The sequence below is a fragment of the Anoplopoma fimbria genome, chromosome 17, assembly GCF_027596085.1.
Source record: "Anoplopoma fimbria isolate UVic2021 breed Golden Eagle Sablefish chromosome 17, Afim_UVic_2022, whole genome shotgun sequence".
Lineage (NCBI taxonomy): Eukaryota > Metazoa > Chordata > Actinopteri > Perciformes > Anoplopomatidae > Anoplopoma > Anoplopoma fimbria.
Window position 1 is genome coordinate 22,553,964 of NC_072465.1, and position 14,136 is coordinate 22,568,099.

At 41.7% G+C, this 14,136-nt stretch overlaps 2 protein-coding genes across 3 annotated transcripts; one reads left to right on the plus strand and one right to left on the minus strand.

The window, feature by feature from the left end:
- Positions 1–2,672: 2,672 nt before the first annotated feature.
- Positions 2,673–6,232, minus strand: LOC129106212 (adenosine receptor A1). Of its 2 annotated transcripts, XM_054617569.1 has the most exons (3): positions 6,214–6,232; positions 4,285–4,606; positions 2,673–3,309 (listed from the first exon to the last, which is right to left on the minus strand). In XM_054617569.1, exons 1-3 carry the CDS (start codon positions 6,230–6,232, stop codon positions 2,673–2,675), a joined length of 978 nt encoding a protein of 325 aa, XP_054473544.1. The 2 variants fall into 2 exon arrangements, with proteins under 2 accessions (XP_054473544.1, XP_054473543.1); XM_054617568.1 differs by lacking the exon at positions 6,214–6,232 and having other exon boundaries at positions 4,285–4,640.
- Positions 6,233–10,915: 4,683 nt separating this feature from the next.
- Positions 10,916–13,984, plus strand: LOC129105644 (adenosine receptor A1-like). Its single transcript, XM_054616787.1, has 2 exons — positions 10,916–11,685; positions 11,935–13,984. The coding sequence occupies exons 1-2, from the start codon at positions 11,348–11,350 to the stop codon at positions 12,587–12,589; spliced, it is 993 nt and encodes a 330-aa protein (XP_054472762.1). The 5' UTR covers positions 10,916–11,347; the 3' UTR covers positions 12,590–13,984.
- Positions 13,985–14,136: the final 152 nt, after the last annotated feature.

Consider the following 14,136-nt stretch of genomic DNA (forward strand, 5'->3'; position numbering starts at 1 on the left):
TGGGCGAAGAGCCAGTCCAACAGAAAGACCATCGAATCTGACACAAACTCTGCAATCTTATTCACGTTTGTCACATACCACATTTTAAAGCCAAATTCTCCCAGTAACATGATGAGAAAAATGACCAAGAACCCAAGGAAGATGCGGTCAATACAAAAGTTTGCCTTTTCTCTGAAGGTCCACTGCTCCCAAGGTAGCGCTTGCTGGGCTTCATAGTATTTACCAAAGTGTATCAGGGCCTTGTGTTCGCTATCCAGATCTTCCTCCGGATCCTCCAGGTCTTGGCCACCACCTGCTGCGTCTGCGTCAGCCATTTGATAGTAGTTCGGTGCTGCAAATTTCCCTCAGTTAATTGAGAATATCAAAAAGATAAAAGTATTGCTTTTGGAGATTAAAATACAGTTATATGAAGCTTCACAAATTCTGAATTTGCAGCTGTTTTTTTGGGATGAAGATGAAGGGTCTTACCTCAAAGTAGATTAGTTTATGATCAGATAAGATGCTCAAACAAAATTGAGTCTCTTTGCTTTTTTTGTTTCCACGGCTACACCATGCTTGTGCCCCTTCAGCATTCGACAGGCCACCAGCCACAGGAGTGTGTGTTGTGAAGTTGGTAGAGTCTGGTTGGTTATTCAGCACCTCCCTCACTAAGACGAGGGCTGGGGATTAGACCACACTCAGCAGTTTCAAATCCCTCATCAAGGATGAAGGCGACAGATGGTGACATACGTTTTGATATGACGCCAGCATGTTCTTGCATGAACGTCTCAGGTTGGCGCAGCATAAATACGAGAAAAATAAATATATCTGTGGGCCTCACTACCATATCCACACAAAACCCACATATCAAATGCTAAAAAAATGTACCCATTCGTATTCTAAACCAGATTCAGTTAAAAGCTTTTTTTTCTTCGTTAAGATCTGTGAGTGGAAGTAGTGTTACATGGACAGAAACCGGGCAAGAGTCAAACTGATGACAAAGCAGATCTGAGGCAGCTTCAGCAGAAGCTTTAGAGTTAAATCACTTCGGCATAAAGCTCTCTGGGTAATGTGCTCAAATGTCTGCCACAGCTATTGAAATATGCCTGAAACTAGATGAATTAGCTGAAGAGATCCTGTGATAAAGACTACTTTTCCAGATTGCTTATAATGTTGCCAGAGTTCTTTTCCATTTGGTTTAGTGACTTTATAGTTAATTTGCATTCCAGGCAGCGCCCTTCTACTTCTCTTTATATTGAATGGGTTTCTGTAAAACATAAAATATCAGAACACACTGTCCTCTCTATTGATTCTACCCAATAAATCTGACCCTTCGCTTTTGTTCGGATGACGACTCGAACATCCAGTGAAAGTTGTGCCAAGTCAAATCTCACATGCTAACACTCTGTCCGTAAATCCACCACTTGATTTGATTAAAACATCTAAACGTCTGTGTATCTGTGTGATGGATTGTCCTGATAAATAGTAGAGACATATATGGCGAATCCCAACGACTTTGGTGATCTCCTGACTTTTCTTCTAGCGCCAATAGCAGGTCAAAGTGTATTACTTATCCAGTGAATTATCTCTCTCTTCATAATAGGTTGATGTGAAATTTGATACAGAATGTCATGTTCCCCTCAGGATGACCTGTTATAATTTTAATTTTAATAAAATACTTTGGCCTATGATCAAATTCTTGCATAACGGATGTTGGTTAGTGCTAATTATCGAATGTCAGCATGCTAATACGCTAAACTAAGATGGTTAACATAATACCATAGACTCTATAAAATATGGATGAAGTCTCTTTTACGTCACATGTAGGTTTCTGAAGAGCCATTGTGTAGCTCAAAGTTGGATGCCGTGGACGTCGCCATCTTGTCATTGATGACACAGCCTAACTCTAAAAATGTGCAAAGTGGTGGATTGTGGGTGGAGTTAAGGCCGGTCCTGGTGACGCAGCAGAGTGGACAGCTAGCAGACAGCTAGCACCTAGCGTCCTTAGACGGCACCCACCTGTCCTTCAAAGCGGCCATGCTATTATTATGCAAATCTTTAAGCCTAATAACATGTTCATTTCTGCTGTTTAGTTTGACATTTTAACATGAGCTCGCTTTTGCAGCCAGCCTCAAGTGGCCTTTTGATAAACTGCAGTTATTGGCACTTCAGCGTTGCAGTATACCTGCTTAGCATCATCATGTTAGCATTTAGCTCAAAGCACCGTTGTACCTAAATACAGCCTCACAGAGATGCTGGCACATCTGTAGACTCTTAGTCTAGTTTAAAATGTGTTTGAATTGTTGTTGATGAAACATTAGCATAATAAATGAAGACGCTATGCATGTTCATTTTTGTGAATTTCCGAAGAGCTCTATGAACATGAAAGTTTGTTGCATCACTTATTATGTTGACATATTTATAATAATTCAATATGAATCAATCAAGGAAACCTTAAGTGAAAACAAATAATGCAAGTTAATTATAGTCTTCTCTTGATTGCAGGCAAATTTTCTTAAAATCAAACTGTGTCAATGAATTAATAATGGGCCAGATATGAACTTGTCCCATGACTCAAGGAAGTGCTTCGCTTTAGTGATCGTTAAAGAGTTGATATTCCCAATATCACATAATCACTTGAGTGTCATTGGTGCACCATCTCTCTGTAAACCACAGTGGCGCTTCAGTCCTTGTTACAGGTCTACGTCCACTTTCTTCGCCAGAGCCGGTGTGCTGATGGGACACGGGGTGGGCTCCGTGGATTTACATAACATGCAGCGTTGATTGATCTTGATCAGCGTGACACGGAACGGCTGTATCCTGAATGCATAAACCATTGGGTTGAGTGCTGAGTTCACGTGGGACATGAAAATGCCGAAGTACATGGCAAACTTTGGTATGGAACACTTTGGGCAGAAGAAGTCAATGCAGTTCATGATGTGTATTGGCAGCCAGCACACAGCAAAGAGAAAGACCACCAAGGCCAGAGATTTGGCCAGCTTCAGCTCCTTCCGATAGTACCTTTCTCCGTCACACGTGGCCTCAGCACGCTTATTGAGCTGCTTGCGGATCACCCTGAAGATCTCGGCGTACAGGCCGATCATTACGGACAGCGGCACCACCACCCAGCCGAAGAAATTGAAGTACACCATGTAGTCCATCCTCATGACAGCGGTGAATTCACAGACAATGACGCTGGAGCTGCTGAAGTTTCCTTGAGCATCGCGGTTATTCCATCCAATCATTGGAACCAATCCAGTGAGGAAGGAGAGGATCCAACACAGACAAACAGCCACATATGCCCTCCTCTGGGTCACTATGGTGCTGTACCTGAGCAGAGTTATGAGAACACAAGTGACTTAAACGGATACATACATACAGTCCTTCTACAGTAGTGTGTGTGTGTATATATATATATATATATATATATTTTTTTTTTTTTTTTTTTTTTAACACCCCAGTCCATAGCGTTAGGGTTTATAGATTATTGTCCGGAAGGATTTTTCTCAAGTGCCAGCTTTTGACATCAGCAAACAAAATGTAGTATGGGCCACTCCCAAAGTCGTTTGACAAACTGTGCCTTTGTCAGTTATTTAGGCAGGCAGGGACTTTTCATTTGCTTAAAAGCTTTTGATGTCTAGCCCATTGATTTGCATTAAACCAGACAAGGATCTATGGTACCAAGTCAGAGCTGTTACACACTTCCGCCAGATTGACTGTCTGATGCTAAAAGCACACATTTAGCTCCCTGATGCCAGAAGCAATTAAAAAAAAGAAACTGTTACGGCAAATTTAGATATAGAAGGATAAATCAATAAATTGAAGGCTTTTGTTGTCTAAAGAAGGAATTCAATTCAGCACTATGTTGATTCTGAGAGACATTTTTGTTATAGTGAGTAAAATAAGTAAATTGTACTTGTATGGCAGTGATATATGCTGTGTAATGAGGTATTAAAATAATTCTTGTGAAAACAGGCTTGTGAATAAATAACATTTGTGTCAGTAAAATATTTCCGAGGCAATTTTTATCATGAAAGCTGCAACATACTGGAAAAGGCAATCACAACCAGCCATGGGTAATACTGACATCCGCTTCCTATTTCTCTCAATTATGAATATTTTATTGTTTTAACCGTAAACAGACTGTCAACAATTACAGCAAATTGATACTGTAATACTTTTCTAACCAATGTCATCACCACAGTCATCATCCAAACACAATGTTAACCAAACTACTCTCTACTTTCTGTTACTGTGTTTAAATCCTGGGAAAATTATACAACTAGTTTTACAACAGTTCCTCACCTGGTGGGAATCTTGAGGCGCAGGTATCGGTCGATGGCGATAGCCAGCAGGGAAAGGATGGAGCTCTGGGTGATTATCAGCAACAGGCAGGACAGGAAGAGGCAGGTGTAGAACTGAGTGTTAAATCCCAGACTGATGATTATAGCCAGAGGGATGACCAAAACCCCCACAGCGATATCAGCCACGGCCAGGGACACAATGAAGCAGAAGGTGGTGTTGCGGAGATCCCGGTTCACACACACAGCCAGCACCACCAGCACATTCCCCACCACAGAGGCCAGGGCAATAGCTGTCTCAATGGAGATGTACAACATGTCCACATGTTCCCGAGGCGTGATACCAGGAGAAGAAGACATTTTTACGATTCACAGTTTACCTTGGCTCAGATTGTAAAGAAAACTCAAGATCGGTTGTTAAAACTTCTTGCCTCCACTTTGGCTTTTGTCATCTTCCATTGTGTTCTCTAGATGAAAGAAGTACTTTTTCTCTTTGCCATATTTGTACGATGCGAGTCCCTTGTGCTCCTGAAAAGATGTTTGACAATTTATCCTTAGCATGTTGTTCAAGCTTTAAGCCAGACGGGATACCAGCACATCATTCCTCCTCTACATCCTTACCGGCTCTCTCTACCTCTCTCTCTCTCTCACTACTCTATAAAACCGGTTCATAAAATCAAGGGGAGGGACTTTGCTTTCTGCAGTATCCTGCTGCAATAGTTCTGCTCACATTAAGCTTTTGTATGTGTGTGTGGTTTCTGAGAGGAGCTGTGGTCTCTACGTAATAACTGACAGGATGCATTTTGATAAGGGTGTTTATAATAAAAAAGCTCTCAGCTGAAGATTGATACGCACTAGAGCTGTTTGTATCTCATTACCTTTATTGCCAATAGCATGCAAGTTAGTCGATGAAAGTTCAGTGCCAGAAAAAAGATGTGCTTGAGAAATAGTCGAAATGTGATTCACAATGCAGTTTGGTTGAATGGGGACTTACTGACTTATTTTGTCACCTTTTGACATAGGCAAGGCTAGCTGTCTCCCCCTTTGCCCAGTCTTTATGCTTAGATAAGATAACCACTTGTTGGGTAGCCTTGTATTTGATGGACAGATATGAGAGCGGTATAAATCCTCTAATTTAACTCTAATCAACAACAAAAAAATTCTCAAAATGTCAAACCACTCATTTTAAATGTAAAGTATCTGTGTGTTTCATCACACTAACTACGGGCATTAATGCATGTGCTTAATAGCCTTTAAACATTTTATTGACTTTATGAAGGTTTATTTGCCCATCATGTGGGTTAATTAATTAGTTAGACTGATGACCTAAAGTACACTCATGTTCTAATGTAATTGTGCAACATCAATAAGAAAGACACATGGGTAAATTGGAGTTAATATGGCGATTAAGGTTCAAATTATTTTTTCAATCTACTAACATCAGCAAATTCATATTTCAATGTAGTAACATCTGCTGCAAAAACCTTAAATTCTTTCAGCATGTACGATCAGTTATGATGTTTGAATCTACACATTGAAGTGGTGTTTCTTTCATAAATGTTTAAGAGGCATTTCATTTCAATTGTGCATTTTTTTCTCTCAAACATTTCTATAACTGCGACACTGCAGAGTAAACTGCAGGTAGGAATTTGATCCAAATGTTCAATTACTTAAAAACGTGTCTGTCAGAGATTGAAAAGAATTTGGCAACAAGTATCACTGAGCAGGCAATCAATGAGATGGGCTTCAGTTGCTTAGGAAAGCAAATTCAATGTCTGCCAGTAAATATACGCAGTCTGATACAGTCCGACATTTTTTCATATAGAAAGCGATGACTCAGGATGCTCTTTTAGGACGTATGATCTCAGGCTCTGGTCTTAGTATTAGAGGGTTCATGGGCTGACACTGAATCAGTTTTATTGCGGCTCTTCATTCATTAGCTCCAGTGGCATGTATTATCACTTCTAATCTGAAGCCGCAATGGCTATAAATGTCAAACATACTGCTGTATCCAACATATTGGTTCAGCACTCAAAAACATTATACTGCATTTGATGCACTTATTGCATCCATTTCTTCATTGCAGTTTGTTTCTTTTCTTCCCCTCTTAGGTCGATCCAGTAATTAATTATCAATAATTTAAAAGTTCCCCTTTGTAGTCCTGTAGTAACATGTTAACAATGAAGGTAACATGACTGAGAAATGATGGTACTTTGTTCCACAAAGTATTGATAAAGTATTGGTAAATTATCGGCATAACCTTTTGATGTTGCTACAGATGAAACATGTAAATAGACACTATGTTTTAAGTAAACACAAAATAAGGGGTTGTTTTGGCCTGTAAAATAATAAGATGACATTAACCTTTTTGATATAAAGTGCCATTTCTTTATTGTTCCTCTTAATCACTTTGCCATTTCATCATTAAAGTTTACATTAAGTCTAATCATGACACCAAGACAAATTGAAATTTCCAACAGATCTGTAATTTTATTCCACCAATATAGGCAACGCGCAATATTTCAAAAAATAAATATATGAAAGCATTTAAAAAGAAGGCTGCCATCCTTATAAAAAAATTCACATCAGAGTTGAAATCATTACATTACATTACATTACAGTCATTTAGCAGATGCTTTTATCCAAAGCGACTTACAGGAAGTGTATTCAACATAGGTATTCAAGAGAACTACTAGTCACCAGAAGTCATAAGTGCATCTCCTTTCTTAAACAAGCACCTAAAAGCATAAACCAGAGCAAAAGTATAGCGCAGCAATGCGTGCCTCCACTTGGGTGTCACCGGGAGGAAATGACAAGACCAGCTGGGTGTCATCGGCATAACAATGGTAAGAGAAGTCATGCGAGCGAATAACAGAACCCAGAGATGTTGTGTAGAGCGAGAAGAGAAGGGGGCTCAGAACTGAACCTTGTGGAACCCCCGTAGTCAGCATGCGTGGTTCCGACACGGCCCCCCTCCATGTCACCTGATAGGATCGGCCTGTCAGGTAGGATGCAAACAGGGAGAGTGCAGAGCCTGAGACGCCCATCCCCTCGAGGGTGGAGAGGAGGATCTGGTGGTTCACCGTGTCAAACGCCGCTGACAGGTCCAGGAGAATCAGGACAGAGGAGAGAGAGTTCGCTCTCGCGGCGTGAAGCGACTCTGTCACTGTAAGGAGGGCCGTCTCTGACGAGTGACCCACCTTGAACCCGGACTGGTGGGGGTCCAAGAGGTTGTTCTGGTGGAGGTAGGAAGACAGTTGTTTAGAGACAGTGCGTTCAAGTGTTTTGGATAGAAAGGGTAGAAGAGAAACCGGTCTGAAGTTCTTGACATCAGAGGGGTCAAGTGATGGTTTTTTCAGAAGTCTTGAAAGCCGAGGGAAAGCATCCCGAGATGAGAGATGTGTTGATGAGGTGGGTGAGGAAAGGAAGGAGTTCAGTCGCAATAGACTGAAGAAGGGGGATCGGGTCAAGGGAGCACGTGGTGGGGCGGTTAGATGTAACAAGGTCGAGGACCTCGTTAGGGGAGAGGGGAGCAAAATAGGGTAAGATGGGGTGTGGAGAGGGAAGGGGGAGCTGAGGGGGAAGAGCTGAGAGGGTAGAGAGGGAGAGGGGGCTGAGAGAAGGAAGATCTGATATCGTTTACCTTCTTGTCAAAGAAGTTGGCGAAATCATCAGGGAGAAGGGAGGAAGTAGGAGGAGGGGGTGGGGGTTGGAGGAGTGAAGAGAAAGTTTCAAAGAGTTTTTTAGGATTGGAAGCAGAGGTTAGGATTTTAGAGCGGAAAAAAGCCGCTTTAGCAGTAGCTAGAGAGGAGGAAAAAGTGGAAAGGAGAGATTGGAAGTTAAGAAGGTCCTCCGGGAGTTTGCCTGTTCTCCATTTACGCTCAGCCGCTCTTAGGCTCCGTCTATCAGTACGCACTGAGTCCCACAGCCATGGGGCAGGAGGAGTTGGGCGTGCAGGCCTGGAGGTGAAGGGACAGAGGTTGTCCAAAGAGGAGGAAAGGGTGCAGAGGAGAAGATCAGTAGCAGTATCGGGGGATAGGAGAGAGAAGGATTCAGGGTCAGGGAGGGCAGAGGTAACGGAAGAGGAAAGATCAGCGGGGGAGAGGGAGCGGAGGTGACTACGGGTAGAAACCATGTGGGTAGGTGGAGGAAGTAAGGGGGGAGAGGAGATGGAGAGGGAGTAGGACATGAAGTAGTGGTCCGAGAGCTGGAGGGGAGTGACAGAGAGGTTAGCAGTAGAACAGTGTCTAGTGAAGATAAGATCCAGCTGGTTGCCGGCCTTGTGGGTAGGAGGAGAAGAGGAGTGGTAGAGGTCAAAGGAGGAGAGGAAGGAAAGCAGTGGTTCTAACTTATCAGTCTGGATGTTGAAGTCGCCAAGCATGATGAGTGCGGAGCCATCGTCATGGAAGTGCGAGACTAGTGTGTCAAGCTCCTCCAGGAACTCACCAAGAGGGCCTGGTGGGCGGTACACAACAGCAATGGTGAGCTTGACTGGATAAGTGACCATTTTGGGGAAATTAGCAGGTCAGTGCCACCACCTCGCCTCGCAGCTCTGGGAGTGTGAGAGAAGGAGTACACATCTGGCAGAGCTGCGGGTGTGGTGGTGTTTTCTGGTGTGATCCAGGTCTCAGTTAGAGCAAGAAAGTTGAGGGAGAGCAAGGATGCGTAGCCTGAGATGAACTCAGCGTTCGGCACTGCCGACTGGCAATTCCAAAGCCCCCCCGACACCACTTGTTCACCATGGGCTGAGAGAGTGGGATAGATGAGATTAGTGGGGTCACGGCACATGGGAGTGACCCACTGTCTACGTGACCACCGGACAGAGGAATGGACAGAAATAGGATGCAAACACATGGTAGTCAATATAAACAAATTACTGACCCGCAAGTACACGCTCGAGAAGTGATGCTTGAAGAAGTCGCCCTGTTGCCTTTGTTTGCCCTAGCCTTCGTTTGCCCGACGCTTCCAGCCACCAGCAGTGGTTAAGGACCTACCTACTGATTGCTCATTGTCTGCCAGGAGTGTAAGCCACTCCCCCTAGCAGTTAAGAGGACAATTGACCTATTGAAACTAGCAAATTATGAAAGCAAGAACAATATACTTAGTCTATCCTAGGAGAATCAAAAGTTCAGTATCCTGAGTTACACTGGAGTAAAGGTTTGTTTGGTCTGAGTATATATATCCTTGAGATGTGTAAGCCACTCCCCCTAGCAGTTAAGAGGACAATTGACCTATTGAAACTAAACCACACCTCTCAAAGCAGTTCCTGATTATAGCAACAGCACAAACAACAGAATCAGCAACAAACACTAACACTTTAAGCAGGCTTGGTACAGTTAAGAGCAAATTATGAAAGCAAGAACAATATACTTAGTCTATCCTAGCAGAATCAAGTAGTTCAGTATCCCTCCAGAAGTCAAATACACATTAACTCCATCAGCCTCCCAACAATCTCGTTCATCAGCAATAAACCTAACAAATTCTGCGAGGAAGGCAATCAGAGGCAGAGTAGGGCGGGTCTTCATAGAACGCGTCTGGGGAAACAAATCAATCAAACTAATGTTAATAACAGACCGCATAACTGCTAATGGCTGTGAAAGAGATAATTTGGCATGTGGATGAGAATACACTTTAACATTTACAAAAGAACTCTTGCAACCTTATTGCTAGGATGCCATTTGTAATACTACCGCGTGCCTACCCCTCCATTAGACAAATGCCATCATAGATTATCATATACATCATCTTTCTGGCACTGATCTTCTTCTAGTTGCACCACACCACAAAACATTATCTCCAAATAGCAGTAATGAATTTGATTATGGTCTTGCAGGGATCCGCTGGCGCATGTGCCAGTAGGATTACATGACAGTAGAGCGTCTATTACCGGTTCCGATAAACAAAATTATTCTCAACATCCTCACAGAGCATCCCAGTTTAATGCAGAATTAATTTCCCTCTGACATAAAGACTCCGCTGCTACGCTGTCACCCTTTGTGTGGATATTAATCGGTCAACCTCCAAAAGGATGTGAGTGTTCAAATTAATAAAATGATTGGAGCGCAATTAAAAATGAATCAGGGTTCAGCTTTGAATATTAAATGTACAGACCAGCTCCTTTTACAGCAGATAATGGCTCTAATGAGATGGGTGAGGGCGTTCTGCATGCGTAAATTTGTTTCGGGTCTCCCCTTTATTCTTTTGTTGGCGGATTTTTAACATTTTACCATTGCAATATTTTTAATCTATTTTCTCACATACATGATGTCAGACAGGAACTGAATTCTTTTTTTTAATTTATGTGTAACAAAGTATTATGTGTTGACCTTGATGTTTTCAGTGTGAATGTGGTCAAATTATCCATCAGGCTCAAGAGTGGTAGTTTCAAAACAAGGAGTTCCTAACACTGTGAGAAACTTCTATCAATAATTACAAAACTTCAAATTTCTTAGCAGCTATAGATGATTTAAAGGTTATTTTGTTAGCTGATGGGAATGCACATTTCACATTTGTTGTCAAGAAATTAGAAAGAAAGGGGGTGAATAAATATGCACACACAACTTTTCAGTTTTTTTATTTCTTGGAATTTCCTATTTCATTTAGACAATTTTTGAATATTTTTTGTAGGTCCATTACATAGATTCGTCCCAAAAACTATTTTGATTCCTGGTTGTCATGCAACAAAATAGGAAAAGCACAAAGGGGTTTAATGCATTTGCAAGACACTTTAACATAAGGGCTCTTATCATTCACATATCTATTGCAACAGTCTATAGTTGGATTTATTTTTTGTCAGACAAAACACAGCAATAAAAGTGAAACGCAGCCATATAATGACAAACAATTATAATTACATAAGCCTGCAACAAATCCAGTTGCATAGCTTACAGGCAAAGTATCTTCGGAGTGTCATCAAAACTTGTTAAAAAAAACAGGGCGACCATTGACTTCCTCAATGGTTTCACAATACTGAGATGAACGATAAATGGCACGGCACAGCACATTCAGACTCAGACACAAATTCAGACTCTGTTCACCATCAAACATCAGCCAGATAGGAAGCACAGATGGCTCAGATGACTATGGAACTAGTGATCTACACCTTGTTGGAAGTGCTCATCGCTGTTAGCTGCTGTCTTGGTAACGTGCTGGTCGTTTTGGCGCTTTGGACCAGTAAATGCCTTCGACAGCCGACCTTCTGCCTGATCGTCTCTCTGGCTGTGGCCGACCTCCTGGTTGGCTGCGTGGCCATACCACTGGCTGTGGTGGTGGACGGACGAATGAAGACTTCATTCCACGGCTGTCTCTTCATCAGCTGCGTGGTCATCCTGTTGACCCTCGTCTCAGTTTTGTGTCTCATGGCTATTGCAGTGGACCGCTTCTTCCGGGTGTATGTTCCTCTCAGGTAAGACTTTTACTGGTTTCTTAATTGTGCAGAGAAACGTGAAATAGTGCAGCTAAGTACGGCTTTATATCATCATCCTTTTTATTTTTTATTCGGTTTTATCTCAACCCTCATTTCTGACCCTTTTGCATGGCCTACACTGTAAAGGCACTGAATATCACAACAATAACTTTTTGATTGTTTTATATAGTTTGTTATTTCACTGTGCATTTTTGTTTTATCAATAATTTAGTGTTTTTTTCTGTTTAGGTACAAAAGGACAGTAACACAGAGGCATTCTTGGCTCGTGGTTGCAGCGTGTTGGGTCATTGCAATACCACTGAGTTTTGCTCCCATGCTTGGATGGTACAACCGTAAAACTTTGTCCAGTTCAGTCAACTCTACTATCGTCTGCCAGTTCATAGCTGTGATCCCCACGTCATACCTGGTTTACTTCAACTTCTTTCTTTGCACCCTCACACCTCTGTTGGTGATGACTGTGTTGTACGGCTACATTTTCTACACAATTCGAGGAAACCTTCGAGAGAAACCAGGCAACGGCTTCCAAAAGCAGTCTCAGAACTACCTGGAGAAAGAGAAACAGCTGGCGGGGTCTCTGGCTCTGGTCTTGGCTCTGTTTGTCCTGTCCTGGCTCCCTCTCCACATTATGAACTGCATTGTTTACTTTGGCGGGCCGAGTGATGTACCAGTAACAGCTTTCCATGTTGGCATCCTGCTTTCTCATGCTAACTCGGCTGTAAACCCAGTCGTGTATGCGTTCAAAATACAAAAGATCAAGACGGCGTACCTGAAGCTCTGGAGACAGTATATCGCATGTGGAGAAGAAAATCAAGGAACTCAGTCAAGCCAGTCGACAGACAACAATGTCAATAACAGTAACATGAACAGCTTGGCCGAAATATGAGTGAAGGAAGATTTCCTTGTTTGTCTGCCCTCTGTTCTGAAGGAGCAGGTTTGCTTGAATAGCATTATTAAACATTTAAACACATTAACACTGTGTAAACGTTTAACAAGGCAGTTACAGCATGCAAAGTGTATTGAAATCTAAGAGCTACCTTTTTAATTGATGAGGATGGCGTTCTGTGTATTAATACAGAAAACAAGTCTTCAGCCGTTTTCACTGAAAGTTCTGTTATGTTCAGGAATGGTTCTGTGTCTTGCATATGTGAGTGAGCGTGTGTGTGTAATCGTTGCGAAAATCTGTCTTGCAGAGAAAAAGTGCAACTTCCACTTACCTAAAAAGCTTTAGTTTAGTTTCAGATCACTGTTTTTTTTTTCTGTTTTTCTGCAAAGGAAGTAGACAAAACATTTCAGAACATTGCAGTCTAACACAACAACACCACAAAATACAGCCTAAAAGCGGACCAAAGAGTATAAAGTATAGCGTTATAATGAGATTTTCACCCGAGAGGAGTTAAATGAAAAAAGACACGAAAACCAGCAGCCTCAAATGCCTAAAATGGTGACACTTGTTCATGATTTTACAAGAACATTTATTTAATTCAAAGATGAATACAACTTTATCCTTGACGCGTAATTTATTTAATTATGCTGCCATTTGTCTGAAGTTCTTTTTTTCAGAAATGATGTTGAAGTTCCCCATTGTTTTTGCAGGTAGCCTACTCTATGTTAATGACATGTATTATTAGATCTTTATAGGTTTGCAGTTAGTTGTGTGATATCTAGCCCTTTTTTCATTTCCTCATTTTAAGGGAGGAATCATGACCAAAAAAACTATTCCTGAATCCAACAAGGACGATACATAGAGAGCTGCAGGGATGACGCAAGTTAGCATCGCCCTGCTTCCCTTGAGAAAAAGTCAATTGGATTTTCCCATTGGATTTTGTATTATTGCAGAAAATAAGCTCTGCTGCAAACACAACTTTATGATACTTACATGTTTTGCTCAGCAAGATGATCTTCATAAATGAAGACTACTTTAATGATTTTTGAAGCGTGAATGTATTGACAGACGTAGAAAAGCGAATGTTTGGCATGAGCGTGAGTATATTAAACAAAGCTGTAGATGCTGACTACTCTGCTTGATGACATATGTGGTTTCATTAAGCAACTTATTAACCACGGTGCACATTTCAAGCATCTACTACAGAAACCACCTCAAAAAGCCCTTTGACTTTGAGATGAGGGAACTGAAAGTGCTAAAAAGGCCAACTCATTTCTGGTTTTAAGATTCCTGCACCACTCTAATGTTTAAAATGTTCCAACTGGACGTGTTTGCGTTCATCGTAGCTTTACTCAAACATTCAGAAAAAAAAGCATTTTTTAACATTTAAATGACACATAATGCTTCCTGTGATTGGTTCAAATGGTTTTCAGACCAGAAATTTACTGCTCCAAAGTTCATTTGATAGTGATCCGAGACCACATTTTTGACGCAGACCAGAGAGCGGTTGTTTGGTTTGTGCTTGAGTCCGAGTCATGCAAACCGCA

Bases quoted from the DNA above. Each gene is read 5' to 3' on its own strand.
- LOC129106212 (XM_054617568.1), bottom strand. From the start codon at position 4,640: ATGTCTTCTTCTCCTGGTATCACGCCTCGGGAACATGTGGACATGTTG. The intron at 3,310-4,284 runs GTGAGGAACTGT...AACTCTGCTCAG, and splicing joins CGCCTCAAGATTCCCACCAG to GTACAGCACCATAGTGACCC.
- LOC129105644 (XM_054616787.1), top strand. From the start codon at position 11,348: ATGGCTCAGATGACTATGGAACTAGTGATCTACACCTTGTTGGAAGTG. The intron at 11,686-11,934 runs GTAAGACTTTTA...TTTTCTGTTTAG, and splicing joins CGGGTGTATGTTCCTCTCAG to GTACAAAAGGACAGTAACAC.